At 47.6% G+C, this 18,649-nt stretch overlaps 1 protein-coding gene across 2 annotated transcripts in view; it reads left to right on the top strand.

Moving 5' to 3' along the window:
• Window positions 1-18,649, top strand: part of ADCY9 (adenylate cyclase 9) — a 141,222-nt gene that overhangs the window by 106,638 nt on the left and 15,935 nt on the right. For both annotated transcript variants that reach the window (XR_012724775.1, XM_075318218.1), the window contains exons 2-7: window positions 11,939-12,129; window positions 13,651-13,752; window positions 15,233-15,453; window positions 17,780-17,882; window positions 17,995-18,203; window positions 18,321-18,480. Coding sequence is in view for 1 of the 2 variants with exons in the window: in XM_075318218.1 (XP_075174333.1) it covers window positions 11,939-12,129; window positions 13,651-13,752; window positions 15,233-15,453; window positions 17,780-17,882; window positions 17,995-18,203; window positions 18,321-18,480 (986 nt within the window). In the remaining variant the exon portion in view is untranslated. The remainder of the gene's footprint in view (window positions 1-11,938; window positions 12,130-13,650; window positions 13,753-15,232; window positions 15,454-17,779; window positions 17,883-17,994; window positions 18,204-18,320; window positions 18,481-18,649) is intronic.

The following is an 18,649-nucleotide window of genomic DNA, read 5'->3' as shown; positions in this document are numbered from 1 at the left end:
GGGGATTGTATTACTTTGTGCTTGGAGTTGTGGTGAAGTTTTCTTGTCGTCTTGCTGTTTACCTGCTGGTTACCTCTTGGATCACATGTTGTGGGAAACCTATCACAGTCACTCCCAGCCTTTTTAAGATGGTGGAGCCTGTCTTTCTATGCTGACTATAGCTTTAGGTACACCGGTCCATGTGCTGTTGTATCCCAGTCCTGCTGGTGGTGATTGTATTGCTTTCTGCGTGGAGTTCCTCCCTGCTCTTGTGTTCCTCTTTATGACTTGTTGTCATACCTCAGTGTGAACGTGTTGTGTGATCGAGTGTTGGTTTCCAATCTTTGCCCTTATCTGTGGGTTCTACCAGTCCTGTCCTGGCCCTCCCCTGGGGTGAGGAGGTATTAGATCAGGGTTGCACATGAGCAGGGCAAGGAAGGCGGCCCAGACATCTTCACCATCAGAGGTATCTCTGGGATTAGGGATAGCTAGAACCCCCTATCCTGAGGGGCCAGTTTAGGAGCCCCGCTTATCCCATCACATCCGGTAATAAAAATGCAGCATTATTCTGCAAAAAATGGCAAGGACTGAGTGTTCCTGTGCTGTAATACAGAGATGCTGTTACAGATACCGGCGCCCGCGGGCAGTGCTGTCCAGGTTTTTTCCATAGTGTCGGCTGCATTTCAGTTCTGAGTATGTAATCGAGGGATGAATACCCTTGAAAACATGATGTCATCTATTATAATCTATGGAGCTTTCAGGGTAGGGAGTGGGCCAGAATGAACGCTTTTTAAAGGCTCCGTCTTAGGGGCTCCATTTGAGCAGATTTGCCTTAAAGGGGAATTCCACAAGGGGATAACAAATTCTGGGGGTATCTACAAGATTGCTGTATATTTTTACATTGTTGCATATTATGGATGTGTTATTATATCTGTATTGTGCTTTTATTACATTCTATCTGCCTTTTTCTCTCTCCTGTTTTTGTGCTGCCACCTCCTGGCCATTGGGTGCACTGCATGCCAGCGCTCGCCCCCTGCACAGCTGCTGTGCCATAGTTTACAGTATGTGAGTTTTTGGGCCTCACGCTCGCACGCACCCTCACAGCTGAGGTTGTATTTTTACTGCAGCTGTTCTGGTTTACACAGCCAGCAATGTATCGCGGGGCTGGTGCTGGGATGTGGCCGCCGTCGAGAACATTCGTTATTAATAAAGTTGTGGATAATTCTAAAGATAATTAATTTATCGTATAAATAGTGAATCAATGGGTCACCCCATAACAAGCTCCTTATAGTGCCCCATAACAAGCTCCTTATAGTGCCCCATAACAGAGTTCCCTATAGTGCCCCATAACAAGCTCCTTATAGTGCCCCATAACAGAGTTCCCTATAGTGCCCCATAACAGAACTCCCTATAGTGCCCCATAACAAAGCTCCCTATAGTGCCCCATAACAGAGCTCCCTATAGTGCCCCATAACAAGCTCCTTATAGTGCCCCATAACAGAGTTCCCTATAGTGCCCCATAACAGAGTTCCCTATAGTGCCCCATAACAAAGCTCCCTATAGTGCCCCATAACAAAGCTCCCTATAGTGCCACATAACAAAGCTCCCTATAGTGCCCCATAACAGAGCTCCCTATAGTGCCCAAAACAGAGCACCCTATAGTGCCCCATAACAGAGCCCCCAATAGTTCTGCAGATCAGAGCGCCCTATAGTGCCCCATAACAGAACTCCCTATAGTGCCCCATACGAAAGCTCCCTATAGAGCTCCATAACAGAGCTCCCTATAGTGCCCCATAACAGAGCTCCCTATAGTGCCACATAACAAAGCTCCCTATAGTGCCCCATAACAGAACTCCCTATAGTGCCCCATAACAAAGCTCCCTATAGTGCCCCATAACAGAGCTCCTTATAGTGCCACATAACAGAGCTCCCTATAGTGCCCCATAACAGAGCTCCCTATAGTGCCCCATAACAGAGCTCCTTATAGTGCCACATAACAGAGCTCCCTATAGTGCCTCATAACCATGCTCCCTATAATGCCCCATAACAAAGCTCCCTATAGTGCCCCATAACCGAGCTCCCTATAGTGCCCCATAACCGAGCTCCCTATAGTGCCCCATAACAATGCTCCCTATAGTGCCACATAACACAGCCCCCAATATTTCTTCAGATCAGAGCGCCCTATAGTGCCCCATAACAGAACTCCCTATAGTGCCCCATAACAAAGCTCCTTATAGTGCCACATAACAGAGCTCCCTATAGTGCCCCATAACAGAGCTCCCTATAGTGCCCCATAACAAAGCTCCTTATAGTGCCACATAACAGAGTTCCCTATAGTGCCCCATAACAGAACTCCCTATAGTGCCCCATAACAAAGCTCCCTATAGTGCCCCATAACAGAGCTCCCTATAGTGCCCCATAACAGAGCTCCCTATAGTGCCCCATAACAGAACTCCCTATAGTGCCCTATAACAAAGCTCCCTATAGTGCCCCATAACAGAGCTCCCTATAGTGCCCCATAACAGAGCTCCCTATAGTGCCCCATAACAAAGCTCCCTATAGTGCCCCATAACAAAGCTCCCTATAGTGCCCCATAACAAAGCTCCCTATAGTGCCCCATAACAGAGCTCCCTATAGTGCCCCATAACAGAGCTCCCTATAGTGCCCCATAATAGAGCTCCCTATAGTGCCACATAACAGAGCTCCCTATAGTGCCCCATAACAGAGCTCCCTATAGTGCCACATAACAGAGCTCCCTATAGTGCCACATAACAGAGCTCCCTATAGTGCCACATAAAAGAGCTCCCTATAGTGCCCCATAACAGAGCTCCCTATAGTGCCCCATAACAGAGCTCCCTATAGTGCCCCATAACAAAGCTCCCTATAGTGCCCCATAACAAAGCTCCCTATAGTGCCCTATAACAGAGCTCCCTATAGTGCCCCATAACAGAGCTCCCTATAGTGCCCCATAATAGAGCTCCCTATAGTGCCACATAACAGAGCTCCCTATAGTGCCCCATAACAGCGCTCCCTATAGTGCCCCATAATAGAGCTCCCTATAGTGCCACATAACAAGCTCCTTATAGTGCCACATAACAGAGCTCCCTATAGTGCCACATAACAGAGCTCCCTATAGTGCCACATAACAGAGCTCCCTATAGTGCCCCATAACAGAACTCCCTATAGTGCCGCATAACAGAGCTCCCTATAGTGCCGCATAACAGAGCTCCCTATAGTGCCACATAACAGAGCTCCTTATAGTGCCACATAACAGAGCTCCCTATAGTGCCTCATAACCGAGCTCCCTATAGTGCCACATAACAGAGCTCCCTATAGTGCCTCATAACAGAGCTCCCTATAGTGCCCCATAACAAAGCTCCCTATAGTGCCCCATAACCGAGCTCCCTATAGTGCCCCATAACCGAGCTCCCTATAGTGCCCCATAACAATGCTCCCTATAGTGCCACATAACACAGCCCCCAATATTTCTTCAGATCAGAGCGCCCTATAGTGCCCCATAACAAAGCTCCTTATAGTGCCACATAACAGAGCTCCCTATAGTGCCCCATAACAGAGCTCCCTATAGTGCCCCATAACAAAGCTCCTTATAGTGCCACATAACAGAGCTCCCTATAGTGCCACATAACAGAACTCCCTATAGTGCCCCATAACAATGCTCCCTATAGTGCCACATAACACAGCCCCCAATATTTCTTCAGATCAGAGCGCCCTATAGTGCCCAATAACAAAGCTCCTTATAGTGCCACATAACAGAGCTCCCTATAGTGCCACATAACAGAGCTCCCTATAGTGCCACATAACAGAGCTCCCTATAGTGCCCCATAACAGAACTCCCTATAGTGCCCCATAACAGAGCTCCTTATAGTGCCACATAACAGAGCTCCCTATAGTGCCACATAACAGAGCTCCCTATAGTGCCACATAACAGAGCTCCCTATAGTGCCCCATAACAAAGCTCCTTATAGTGCCACATAACAGAACTCCCTATAGTGCCCTATAACAAAGCTCCCTATAGTGCCACATAACAGAGCTCCCTATAGTGCCACATAACAAGCTCCTTATAGTGCCACATAACAGAGCTCCCTATAGTGCCACATAACAAAGCTCCCTATAGTGCCCCATAACAAAGCTCCCTATAGTGCCCCATAACAGAACTCCCTATAGTGCCCCATAACAGAGCTCCCTATAGTGCCACATAACAGAGCTCCCTATAGTGCCACATAACAGAGCTCCCTATAGTGCCTCATAACCATGCTCCCTATAGTGCCACATAACAAAGCTCCCTATAGTGCCACATAACAGAGCTCCCTATAGTGCCCCATAACCGAGCTCCCTATACTGCCCCATAACAATGCTCCCTATAGTGCCACATAACAAAGCTCCCTATAGTGCCACATAACAAAGCTCCCTATAGTGCCACATAACAGAGCTCCCTATAGTGCCCTATAACAGAGCTCCCTATAGTGCCCCATAACAGAGCCCCCAATAGTTCTTCAGATCAGAGCGCCCTATAGTGCCCCATAACAGAGCTCCCTATAGTGCCCCATAACAAAGCTCCCTATAGTGCCCCATAACAGAGCTCCCTATAGTGCCACATAACAGAGCTCCCTATAGTGCCCCATAACAGAGCTCCCTATAGTGCCCCATAACAGAGCTCCCTATAGTGCCCCATAACCGAGCTCCCTATAGTGCCACATAACAGAGCTCCCTATAGTGCCCCATAACAGAGCTCCCTATAGTGCCCCATAACAGAGCTCCCTATAGTGCCCCATAACAGAGCTCCCTATAGTGCCACATAACAGAGCTCCCTATAGTGCCACATAACAGAGCTCCCTATAGTGCCACATAACAGAGCTCCCTATAGTGCCCCATAACAAAGCTCCCTATAGTGCCCCATAACAGAGCTCCCTATAGTGCCCCATAACAGAGCTCCCTATAGTGCCCCATAACAGAGCTCCCTATCGTGCCACATAACAGAGCTCCCTATAGTGCCACATAACAGAGCTCCCTATAGTGCCACATAACAGAGCTCCCTATAGTGCCCCATAACAAAGCTCCCTATAGTGCCCCATAACAGAGCTCCCTATAGTGCCACATAACAAAGCTCCCTATACTGCCCCATAACAAAGCTCCCTATAGTGCCCCATAACAGAGCTCCCTATAGTGCCACATAACAGAGCTCCCTATAGTGCCCCATAACAGCGCTCCCTATAGTGCCACATAACAGAGCTCCCAATAGTGCCACATAACAGCGCTCCCTATAGTGCCACATAACAATGCTACCTATAGTGCCACATAACAATGCTCCCTATAGTGCCACATAACAGAGCTCCCTATAGTGCCACATAACAATGCTCCCTATAGTGCCACATAACAGAGCTCCCTATAGTACCCCATAACAATGCTCCCTATAGTGCCACATAACAATGCTCCCTATAGTGCCACATAACAATGCTCCCTATAGTGCCACATAACAGCGCTCCCTATAGTGCCACATAACAGAGCTCCCTATAGTGCCACATAACAATGCTCCCTATAGTGCCACATAACAGAGCTCCCTATAGTTCCCCATAACAAAGCTCCCTATAGTACCCCATAACAGAGCTCCCTATAGTACCCCATAACAAAGCTCCCTATAATGCCACATAATAGAGCTCCCTATAATGCCACATAACTAAGCTCCCTATAGTGCCCCATAACAGAACTCCCTATAGTGCCCCATAACAGAGCTCCCTATAGTGCCCCATAACAAAGCTCCCTATAGTGCCCCATAACAGCGCTCCCTATAGTGCCCCATAATAGAGTTCCCTATAGTGCCACATAACAAGCTCCTTATAGTGCCACATAACAGAGCTCCCTATAGTGCCACATAACAGAGCTCCCTATAGTGCCGCATAACAGAGCTCCCTATAGTGCCACATAACAAAGCTCCCTATAGTGCCCCATAACAAAGCTCCCTATAGTGCCCCATAACAGAGCTCCCTATAGTGCCACATAACAGAGCTCCCTATAGTGCCCCATAACAGCGCTCCCTATAGTGCCACATAACAATGCTCCCTATAGTGCCACATAACAATGCTCCCTATAGTGCCACATAACAATGCTCCCTATAGTGCCACATAACAATGCTCCCTATAGTGCCACATAACAGCGCTCCCTATAGTGCCACATAACAGAGCTCCCTATAGTGCCACATAACAATGCTCCCTATAGTGCCACATAACAGAGCTCCCTATAGTTCCCCATAACAAAGCTCCCTATAGTACCCCATAACAGAGCTCCCTATAGTACCCCATAACAAAGCTCCCTATAATGCCACATAATAGAGCTCCCTATAATGCCACATAACTAAGCTCCCTATAGTGCCCCATAACAGAACTCCCTATAGTGCCCCATAACAAAGCTCCCTATAGTGCCCCATAACAGAGCTCCCTATAGTGCCCCATAACAAAGCTCCCTATAGTGCCCCATAACAGCGCTCCCTATAGTGCCCCATAATAGAGTTCCCTATAGTGCCACATAACAAGCTCCTTATAGTGCCACATAACAGAGCTCCCTATAGTGCCACATAACAGAGCTCCCTATAGTGCCACATAACAAAGCTCCCTATAGTGCCCCATAACAGAACTCCCTATAGTGCCGCATAACAGAGCTCCTTATAGTGCCACATAACAGAGCTCCCTATAGTGCCCCATAACAGAGCTCTCTATAGTGCCACATAACAAAGCTCCCTATAGTGCCACATAACAGAGCTCCCTATAGTGCCCCATAACAGAACTCCCTATAGTGCCGCATAACAGAGCTCCTTATAGTGCCACATAACAAGCTCCTTATAGTGCCACATAACAGAGCTCCCTATAGTGCCACATAACAGAGCTCCCTATAGTGCCCCATAACAGAACTCCCTATAGTGCCGCATAACAGAGCTCCTTATAGTGCCCCATAACAGAACTCCCTATAGTGCCACATAACAAGCTCCTTATAGTGCCACATAACAGAGCTCCCTATAGTGCCACATAACAGAGCTCCCTATAGTGCCACATAACAGAGCTACCTATAGTGCCCCATAACAAAGCTCCCTATAGTTTCCCATAACAGAGCTCCCTATAGTGCCCCATAACAGAACTCCCTATAGTGCCGCATAACAGAGCTCCTTATAGTGCCACATAACAGAGCTCCCTATAATGCCCCATAACAGAGCTCTCTATAGTGCCACATAACAGAGCTCCCTATAGTGCCACATAACAGAGCTCCCTATAGTGCCCCATAACAGAACTCCCTATAGTGCCGCATAACAGAGCTCCTTATAGTGCCTCATAACCATGCTCCCTATAATGCCCCATAACAAAGCTCCCTATAGTGCCACATAACAAAGCTCCCTATAGTGCCCCATAACCGAGCTCCCTATAGTGCCCCATAACCGAGCTCCCTATAGTGCCACATAACACAGCCCCCAATATTTCTTCAGATCAGAGCGCCCTATAGTGCCCCATAACAGAACTCCCTATAGTGCCCCATAACAAAGCTCCTTATAGTGCCACATAACAGAGCTCCCTATAGTGCCCCATAACAGAGCTCCCTATAGTGCCCCATAACAAAGCTCCTTATAGTGCCACATAACAGAGCTCCCTATAGTGCCCCATAACAGAGCTCCCTATAGTGCCCCATAACAAAGCTCCTTATAGTGCCACATAACAGAGCTCCCTATAGTGCCACATAACAGAGCTCCCTATAGTGCCCCATAACAGAGCTCCCTATAGTGCCCCATAACAGAGCTCCCTATAGTGCCCCATAACAGAGCTCCCTATAGTGCCTCATAACCATGCTCCCTATAGTGCCACATAACAAAGCTCCCTATAGTGCCACATAACAGAGCTCCCTATAGTGCCCCATAACAAAGCTCCCTATAGTACCCCATAACACAGCCCCCAATATTTCTTCAGATCAGAGCGCCCTATAGTGCCCCATAACAGAACTCCCTATAGTGCCCCATAACAAAGCTCCTTATAGTGCCACATAACAGAGCTCCCTATAGTGCCCCATAACAGAACTCCCTATAGTGCCCCATAACAAAGCTCCTTATAGTGCCACATAACAGAACTCCCTATAGTGCCCTATAACAAAGCTCCCTATAGTGCCACATAACAGAGCTCCCTATAGTGCCACATAACAAGCTCCTTATAGTGCCACATAACAGAGCTCCCTATAGTGCCACATAACAAAGCTCCCTATAGTGCCCCATAACAAAGCTCCCTATAGTGCCCCATAACAGAACTCCCTATAGTGCCCCATAACAGAGCTCCTTATAGTGCCACATAACAGAGCTCCCTATAGTGCCTCATAACCATGCTCCCTATAGTGCCACATAACAAAGCTCCCTATAGTGCCACATAACAGAGCTCCCTATAGTGCCCCATAACAGAGTTCCCTATAGTGCCACATAACAGAGCTCCCTATAGTGCCCTATAACAGAGCTCCCTATAGTGCCCCATAACAGAGCCCCCAATAGTTCTTCAGATCAGAGCGCCCTATAGTGCCCCATAACAAAGCTCCCTATAGTGCCCCATAACAGAGCTCCCTATAGTGCCCCATAACAAAGCTCCCTATAGTGCCCCATAACAGAGCTCCCTATAGTGCCTCATAACCATGCTCCCTATAGTGCCCCATAACAAAGCTCCCTATAGTACCCCAAAACAGAGCTCCCTATAGTGCCACATAACAGAGCTCCCTATAGTGCCACATAACAGAGCTCCCTATAGTGCCACATAACAGAGCTCCCTATAGTGCCCCATAACAGAGCTCCCTATAGTGCCCCATAACAAAGCTCCCTATAGTGCCCCATAACAAAGCTCCCTATAGTGCCCCATAACAGAGCTCCCTATAGTGCCCCATAACAAAGCTCCCTATAGTGCCCCATAACAGAGCTCCCTATAGTGCCCCATAACAGAGCTCCCTATAGTGCCACATAACAGAGCTCCCTATAGTGCCCCATAACAAAGCTCCCTATAGTGCCCCATAACAGAGCTCCCTATAGTGCCCCATAACAAAGCTCCCTATAGTGCCCCATAGCAAAGCTCCCTATAGTACCCCATAACAGAGCTCCCTATAGTGCCCCATAGCAAAGCTCCCTATAGTGCCCCATAACAGAGCTCCCTATAGTGCCCCATAACAAAGCTCCCTATAGTGCCCCATAACAAAGCTCCCTATAGTACCCCATAACAGAGCTCCCTATAGTGCCACATAACAGAGCTCCCTATAGTGCCACATAACAGAGCTCCCTATAGTGCCCCATAACAGAGCTCCCTGTAGTGCCACATAACAGAGCTCCCTATAGTGCCCCATAACAAAGCTCCCTATAGTGCCCCATAACAGAGCTCCCTATAGTGCCTCATAACCATGCTCCCTATAGTGCCCCATAACAGAGCTCCCTATAGTGCCCCATAACAAAGCTCCCTATAGTGCCCCATAACAGAGCTCCCTATAGTGCCCCATAACAGAGCTCCCTATAGTGCCACATAACAGAGCTCCCTATAGTGCCCCATAACAAAGCTCCCTATAGTGCCCCATAACAGAGCTCCCTATAGTGCCCCATAACAAAGCTCCCTATAGTGCCCCATAGCAAAGCTCCCTATAGTACCCCATAACAGAGCTCCCTATAGTGCCCCATAACAAAGCTCCCTATAGTGCCCCATAACAGAGCTCCCTATAGTGCCCCATAACAAAGCTCCCTATAGTGCCCCATAACAAAGCTCCCTATAGTACCCCATAACAGAGCTCCCTATAGTGCCACATAACAGAGCTCCCTATAGTGCCACATAACAGAGCTCCCTATAGTGCCCCATAACAAAGCTCCCTATAGTGCCCCATAACAGAGCTCCCTATAGTGCCCCATAACAAAGCTCCCTATAGTGCCCCATAACAGAGCTCCCTATAGTGCCTCATAACCATGCTCCCTATAGTGCCCCATAACAAAGCTCCCTATAGTACCCCAAAACAGAGCTCCCTATAGTGCCACATAACAGAGCTCCCTATAGTGCCACATAACAGAGCTCCCTATAGTGCCACATAACAGAGCTCCCTGTAGTGCCACATAACAGAGCTCCCTATAGTGCCCCATAACAGAGCTCCCTATAGTGCCCCATAACAGAGCTCCCTATAGTGCCCCATAACAAAGCTCCCTATAGTGCCCCATAACAGAGCTCCCTATAGTGCCCCATAACAGAGCTCCCTATAGTGCCCCATAACAGCGCTCCCTATAGTGCCACATAACAGCGCTCCCTATAGTGCCACATAACAATGCTCCCTATAGTGCCACATAACAATGCTCCCTATAGTGCCACATAACAATGCTCCCTATAGTGCCACATATCAGAGCTCCCTATAGTGCCCCATAACAGCGCTCCCTATAGTGCCACATAACAGCGCTCCCTATAGTGCCACATAACAATGCTCCCTATAGTGCCACATAACAATGCTCCCTATAGTGCCACATATCAGAGCTCCCTATAGTGCCCCATAACAGCGCTCCCTATAGTGCCCCATAACAGCGCTCCCTATAGTGCCACATAACAGCGCTCCCTATAGTGCCACATAACAATGCTCCCTATAGTGCCACATAACAATGCTCCCTATAGTGCCACATATCAGAGCTCCCTATAGTGCCCCATAACAGCGCTCCCTATAGTGCCCCATAACAGCGCTCCCTATAGTGCCACATAACAGAGCTCCCTATAGTGCCACATAACAGCGCTCCCTATAGTGCCACATAACAGCGCTCCCTATAGTGCCACATAACAGAGCTCCCTATAGTGCCACATAACAATGCTCCCTATAGTGCCACATAACAATGCTCCCTATAGTGCCACATATCAGAGCTCCCTATAGTGCCCCATAACAGCGCTCCCTATAGTGCCCCATAACAGCGCTCCCTATAGTGCCACATAACAGAGCTCCCTATAGTGCCACATAACAGCGCTCCCTATAGTGCCACATAACAATGCTCCCTATAGTGCCACATATCAGAGCTCCCTATAGTGCCCCATAACAGCGCTCCCTATAGTGCCCCATAACAGCGCTCCCTATAGTGCCACATAACAGCGCTCCCTATAGTGCCCCATAACAGCGCTCCCTATAGTGCCACATAACAGAGCTCCCTATAGTGCCACATAACAATGCTCCCTATAGTGCCACATAACAATGCTCCCTATAGTGCCACATATCAGAGCTCCCTATAGTGCCACATAACTAAGCTCCCTATAGTGCCCCATAACAGAGCTCCCTATAGTGCCCCCATAACAATGCTCCCTATAGTGCCACATAACAAAGCTCCCTATAGTGCCCCATACGAAAGCTCCCTATAGTGCCACATAACTAAGCTCCCTATAGTGCCCCATAACAGAGCTCCCTATAGTGCCCCCATAACAGAACTAACTATAGTACTCCCATAACAGAACTATCTCTAATACCGCATAACAGAGTAATGGTGGCCAATAACAGAACAAACCAGTGCCCCCCATAACAGACCTAGCTACTTACAGAACTAGCTATTCTGCCCCCATAAAAAGCTACCTTTGGTGCCCCATAACAGAGCTATGGTGCCCAATAACAGAACAAGCAACAGTTCCCCATCACAGAGCTAGCTATAAAGCTCCATAAAAGACGATGCCATAGCTTCTGATAGTTAGCCATAGTTCCCCCATAACGGAGCTAGCCATAGGGTGCTATAACAGAACAACCCTAGTGTCCCATATTAGAGCTGGCTATAGTGCCCATTTAATACTATCCAAAATGGGCCCATAACAGTGACACTCAGAGTGCCCCCATAACGTGAGCATCAATGACAGTGCAGGTCCCCATAGAATAACACTTGTTAATGCGATTAGCCAAATAATGAAGATCCATCAGTGACTGTACAGTAACGCTCCCTTGTTCCCCACAGGCCTGAAGACCTTCCTGATCTCGGGGCGCAGACCCCGTGTACCCAGCTGCAGCTGCTCCCAGACCCTGCTCCCATTACAGGAGGGCTCCGACCCCGGCAGCGGCTCGCAGACCCCGCATGGCACGGGTGGTCTCATCGCTGACAGCGCCAGTGACTCCCTTCTCCATTGCTCTCACATGGAAAGACTCAAGGTGAGTAATTATCTGTGCCGAAATCCTGACGTGATCCCGGAACATAAAGGGTAAATGACGCCAACGTCACCGAAACAACTCCGGCTGATTAAAACGTGTTAATGGTTTGATCTCTGCGGGACGGTGAGGATTGGCCCCGGGAGCGGTCCCTCTGCCACCCTTTGTCCTCATTAGCAGCGGTTAATGACGGCACCCCCGGGTCCTTCTCCTGATGGGTGTGAGAGGGAGCGCAGCCTTAATGAGGCCCATATTGAATCCCAATCTATTAATGTCCCCAGGCCCCCTGCAGAGCGCTGCACAGCATAAGCAAACATCACATTTCGGACTGTATAGTGTCACAATGGGGTCACAATTTGCACCCAGGACACCGCGATCGTGCCAAGAAAGTCGCGCAAAAGTCAGAACAAGTTGGATTTTTTGTGACTTTCTTGTTGCGGAACCCTAGGGGTGTCACAAAGCGACCCAGCCTAAAACTGCACCGCCATATAGTTATACCACCAGCTTTACCATTAACCCCCTATCTGCTCTGGACCTTCAGGGCTTCACCATGAACTCTTTTTTGGTATGGTATGTCTGTATTATTAGTGCAGTACATGGCAGTATACAGAAGGATTATTTGGGATGCAGAAAAAGAATAGTCATTGGCGCTCACTTACAACTCTCTTTTACTTTTTGGCATGCGAGCTCCCTCTAGTGGTGGCTGCAGGCAGCAAGAATTGTATCATTTAGCTCTTTGTATAGGGCACCACTAGGCGGTGCTCACTTGCAACTCTCTTTTACTTTTTGGCATGTGAGCTCCCTCTGGTGGTTGATACAGGCAGCTAGATTTGTATCATTTAGCCCTTTGTATAGGGCACCACTAGGCGGTGCTCACTTGCAACTCTCTTTTACTTTTTGGCATTAGAGCTCCCTCTGGTGGTTGATACAGGCAGCTAGATTTGTATCATTTAGCCCTTTGTATAGGCCCCCACTAGGCGGCGCTCACTTGCAACTGTCTTTTACTTCTTGGCATGTGAGCTCCCTCTAGTGGTGGCTGCAGGCAGCAAGAATTGTATCATTTAGCTCTTTGTATAGGGCACCACTAGGCGGTGCTCACTTACAACTCTCTTTTACTTTTTGGCATATGAGCTCCCTCTAGTGGTGGCTACAGGCAGCTAGAATTGTATCACTTAGCTCTTTGTATAGGGCACCACTAGGCGGCGCTCACTTACAACTCTTTTACTCTTTGGCATGTGAGCTCCCTCTAGTGGTTGCTGTAGACAGCTAGAATCGTATAATTTAACTCTTTGTATAGGGCACCACTAGGCAGCGCTCACTTACAACTCTCTTTTATTTTTGAGCATGTGAGCTCCCTCTAGTGGAGGCTGCAGGCAACTAGAATTGTATCATTTAACTATTTGATGTCTTAGGCCACCAATCCCCATGAAGATAAGTTATAAAATCAATGGATTTAATAAAAAAAAATATTAGATACAGTATGCAGCTGGTCTCATATAGATATATTTTGCTGTTTATTGGCAGAGCTGTCCTTCTTGTGGAGAAACTGGAGTTCGAGATGGAGTGGAGGAAGGAGCATCGGCTGTAAATGGTACCCCAGAAGAATGGAAAGGAGGGGGCACTCGGGTAAGGGAAACTTATTATTTGGGTCACGTTTGAGGGTGCAGGTGAATCAAATTCAAATTCAAAATAGCTTTATTGACAGGACCAAGTACATGTTGGCACTGCCAAAGCAAGTGTTAAAAATGGGGATGGGAATACGGGCTTGTCTAGGGTGGGGTATAGAGGCTCATCCAGTGTGTGGTTTAGAGCCCTATCCAGGGTGGGGTTTAGAGCCTCATCCAGGGTGGGGTATAGAGGCTCATCCAGTGTGTGGTTTAGAGCCCTATCCAGGGTGGGGTTTAGATCCCCATCCAGGGTGGGGTTTAGAGGCCCATCCAGGGTGGGGTATAGAAGCTCACCCGGAGTTGGGTTTAGAGGCCCATCCAGGGTGGGGTATAGAAGGTCATCCGGAGTGGGGTTTAGAGCCTCATCCAGGATGGGGTATAGAGGCTCATCCAGTGTGTGGTTTAGAGCCCCATCCAGGGTGGGGTTTAGAGCTCCATCCAGGGAGGGGTTTAGAGCCCCATCCAGGGTGGGGTTTAGAGCTCCATCCAGGGTGGGGTTTAGAGCTCCATCCAGGGTGGGGTTTAGAGGCCCATCCAGGGTGGGGTTTAGAGGCACATCCAGGGTGGGGTATAGAAGCTCATCCAGGGTGGGGTTTAGAGGCCCATCCAGGGTGGGGTTTAGAGTCACATCCAGGGTGGGGTATAGAAGCTCATCCAGGGTGGGGTTTAGAGCCCCATCCAGGGTGGGGTTTAGAGGCCCATCCAGGGTGGGGTATAGAAGCTCATCCAGGGTGGGGTTTAGAGGCCCACCAGGGTGGGGGATATCTAAAGTTTTGCAACCTTAAAATGCAAGGATACTATCACATAGCTCCACATATCTCAACTTCTTGAAACCCATGTGAAAAGCATTTTCAGGTAGGCTTAAAGGGAACCAACCAGCAGGATTTTCATATATAAAGTAAAGCCAGTGCTATACTGGTGCTCGGATGCTGAATCTAACCATACCTTTTGTTGTGAGATTGGATGTTTTATTTCAGAGATATGTGCAAGTAAAGTTCCAGCAATGCACTAATGTTTGATTGACAGGTGCAACAGGAAGGGAATATGTGGGCCGGGTCTTTCTATATATTCCTGCCCCTGTCTACCTGCCTGGCTTTCTTTCCCCTGTTGCCGTCATAGATGTTAATTCCGGTGCGGGCAAACAGACAGGGGCGGGAATAGATCGCAAGACCCGACTCACAGTCATTTCCTGTTGCACCTGCCAATCAAATAGCAGTGCACTACTGGAACTTTACTTGCTCATATTTCTGAAATAAAACATCTAATCTCACAACAAAAGGCATGCTTACATTCAGCATCCGAGCACCAGTATAGCGCTAGCTTTACTTTATATATGAAAATCCTGCTGGTTGGTTCCCTTTAAAATGAACACATTAAGCAAATATCAGATTTCCTTACCCAATTAATAAAAAAATAACCGCCTCATTCCTCTGACACAGCCCACAGCCATTGGACGTCATTTAAAAACCCAAAATGGACTTCTAAGCCCACCTCCAGAAGATACCCTGAACAACAGCCAGGCCTCCTTGTATGAGATGCTTCAAGGAAAGGGTCGCTGGTGTGGAGTCAGTATGGATCAGTCTGCTCTCCTCCCTCTCCGCTTCAAGAACATCAGAGAGAAGACTGACGCTCACTTTGTAGAGGTGATCAAAGAAGACAGGTACAGTAATCTCATTTTTAATAAAGTGTCGCTCTAGTAATCCTTGAAAAATGACTAATTTACTGAAGCCCTTTACTTCCCCCCTGCTGATTGTGATATAGATAAATAAAAATGATACCAGTCATGTAGTGATCTATTGTGCTATTGTTAAGAAATAAGTCTTCAAAGCCCGACGTAAACTATTCTGGAAAGTGCATAACTGTCACGGCACGGACCGGGGAAGGTGAGCCAAAACACACCACAACAAGGCTTACACAAGAACAAACATGGGGTAGACCGGGGACACTTTAACAACAGAGAGCCCAAGGACTATTGAGAGGGAAGATGCAACTGTACCCTGCACACCTAGCCACACTTGTGGCCGAGCAGAAATACCTGAAGCCCTGAAAAGTCCCTTACAATAGTCCCTGGCTAGGGAGTGGGCAGGTAAAGGACGCTAGTCCCACCGCTGCACTGAAACAACACATCAGGGAAAGAAGACAGATAGGGGGACACAACAACAGATGGCTGCATTCAGCACCAAGACTTCATCATATGGTGTTCAGCAGGAGTCAAATGGCAAAGAGAATAACCGGCACCCTCTGCTGGTAGCAGAGGGTATATATAGGGACTGGGAGTGGTACCAAACTGGAAACAATTAGGCTGCTTGCTGGCAAGGAATACTAACATTAACCCTACAAGAGCCAAAAGAAAGGAAAACACATTTAATATTGAGAGTCAAGAATGGAAAATGACTCCCAAGTCATGAATCTGTCACAAATCCCATTATGCAGAGAGACAGCTGTGACAATGCCGGGGGCATCAATGTAGTCTTAAGAGGATTGACATATCCCCAATGCACTTCCAGGCTAATCTATATGAGGCATCAAAGAAATATTCAGGTTGCCTTTAACAGGAAATGATAACAAGCTCTTCTGTATATCTGTAAAGCGAGCTTACAAGTTAGTAAAGTCCTGTGATCACAGCAGCATCTGCACTTGTTAATGAAATAGGAATGTAGTAGATTAGCACAAAAAGATGAAGGAAAAATCTCTACAGCTAAGAATCTAAGAAAAATGTGAGTAAAGGAAGCAGAAGCTACATAGTCTAGGAATGACTAACTGTATAGGGTAATGAACGTGTGATACTAGACACTACGAGAAGTATGAATATAAGGGTAGTCAGACAAGCTGGGATCATAAGCCAGGAATGTATAAGATTCAGGGAGCAGACAGAGGCATGGTCAGGAAGAGGTCTGAGGTCAGAAGCCGGGAAGGTAATGTATAAGGTTCAGGGAGCAGACAGAGACGTAGTCAGGAAGAGGTCCAAGGTCAGAAGCTGGGAGATAATGTATAAGGTTCAGGGAGCAGACAGAGACGTGATCAGGAAGAGATCCAAGGTCAGATGCCAGGAGGTAACATATAAGGTTCAGGGAGTAGACAGAGATGTGGTCAGAAAGAGGTCCGAGATCAGAAGCTGGGAGGTAATGTATAAGGTTCAAGGAGCAGACAGAGACGTGCTCAGGAAGAGGTCAGAGATCAGAAGGCGGGAGGTAACGTATAAGGTTCAGGGAGCAGACAGAAATGGTCAGGAAGAGGTCCGAGGTCAGAAGCCGGGAGGTAACAAAAGGTTCAGGGAGCAGACAGAGACGTGGTCAGGAAGAGGTCAGAATCTGGGAGGTAATGTATAAGGTTCAGGAAGCAGACAGACGTCATCAGGAAGAGATCCAATGTCAGAAGCCAGGAGGTAACGTATAAGGTTTAGGGAGCAGACAGAGACATGGTCAGGAAGAGGTCCGAAGTCAGAATCTGGGAGGCAACGTATAAGGTTCAGGGAGCAGACAGAGATGTGGTCAGGAAAAGGACTAAGGTCAGAAGCCAAGATCAGAACACTTACACCAGACAGGAGTAAAGAGCACCCTGAGCAAACAGGAAGTACAACTGGCAAAGTTCAGACAGAGCAAGCCCAGTAAAGAAACAGAGCAATCACCAGGAACGAGGCGCATCTGTGAATGCACCTCCCAAAACCAGTGTGGACCCTAGTGCTGAAAGACAACCTGTAAGCAAGTGCACAAGACACATAGCAGAGCATTTTCAAATGCAAAATGCTCCGCAGAGTGGAGCCGTGACAAAAGCATTTCAGATGCAAAATGCTCCACACATCGAAACTGTGACAGAACGTTCCAAAAAGAGGTTCTTGTAGGGGGTTGTATCTATGTAATTAAAGAGATAGAGCTGAAAAAAACCTTAAGGAATAACTTGAGATAAAATATGAAAAAGTAGATAGATGTGAGATAATATCTTGACACATCAAAGACGTCTCACGTTCACCTATCCTTTCCATCCAGCTTAATGAAGGATTACTTCTTCAAGCCGCCCATTAACCGCTTGAGCCTGAACTTTCAAGACAAGGAGCTGGAAATGTCTTATCGAGCCAGCTACCAGGAGGAGGTAGTAGTTTGTGCAACCTAAAGATGCTATTAATATGCATGGATGGCAGTGATGTACATGGGCACCTGTAAGGTATTACTCTTGACTCAGGTTTTTTATGATTCTTCTCCAGGTGATGCGCATGGCTCCGGTGAAGACCTTTGCCAGTGCTACATTCAGCTCCTTGCTTGATGTGTTCCTCTCGTTTTTTATATTCGCCCTCCTTTCCATCACCTGTTTCTTGAAGCCGGGTATAGTCCCTGTATCTCCCCCGACTCCGGCACTCGTGGTGCTAGCCGTTTGTGGCCTCCTGGGATTCCTCTCCTTGCTTGTTTCCATCAGGTAAGCTAAAAGTCAACTAAATAGATCCTCGTGGGCGGAGCGATGGATTTTTCTTTTATCTTAAAATTGATACGTAGCTTTAATTGTTTCATCCCCTTTTTTCTGCACATACTGCAGGATGGCATTCTGTCTAGAGGACATGTTCCTGTGTACCAGACGGCTCCTGGAGATGATCTCTGGTTGGCTTCCACGTCATCTCATTGGCACTGTGCTTGTGTCTCTCCCTGCAGCTGTCGTTTTCTCCTATTTGACCCAGGACTTCTATACCAACGCACATGTATGAGTACTGTCTCTTACACAAGGTTCAAATATTGATACATTTTTCACTCTTTGTGTCATTGCAGACATTTGGTAAATTCAAAAAAGTTCATTTTTTTCTCATTAATGTGCACTCTGCACCCCATCCCCCATCTTGACAGAAAAATAACCGAGATGTAAAAATTTTT

The sequence above is a fragment of the Anomaloglossus baeobatrachus genome, chromosome 7 (genome assembly GCF_048569485.1).
Source record: "Anomaloglossus baeobatrachus isolate aAnoBae1 chromosome 7, aAnoBae1.hap1, whole genome shotgun sequence".
NCBI lineage: Eukaryota > Metazoa > Chordata > Amphibia > Anura > Aromobatidae > Anomaloglossus > Anomaloglossus baeobatrachus.
The sequence above is the reverse complement of the archived record's forward strand: the minus strand, read 5'-3'. Positions and strand labels throughout refer to the sequence as shown.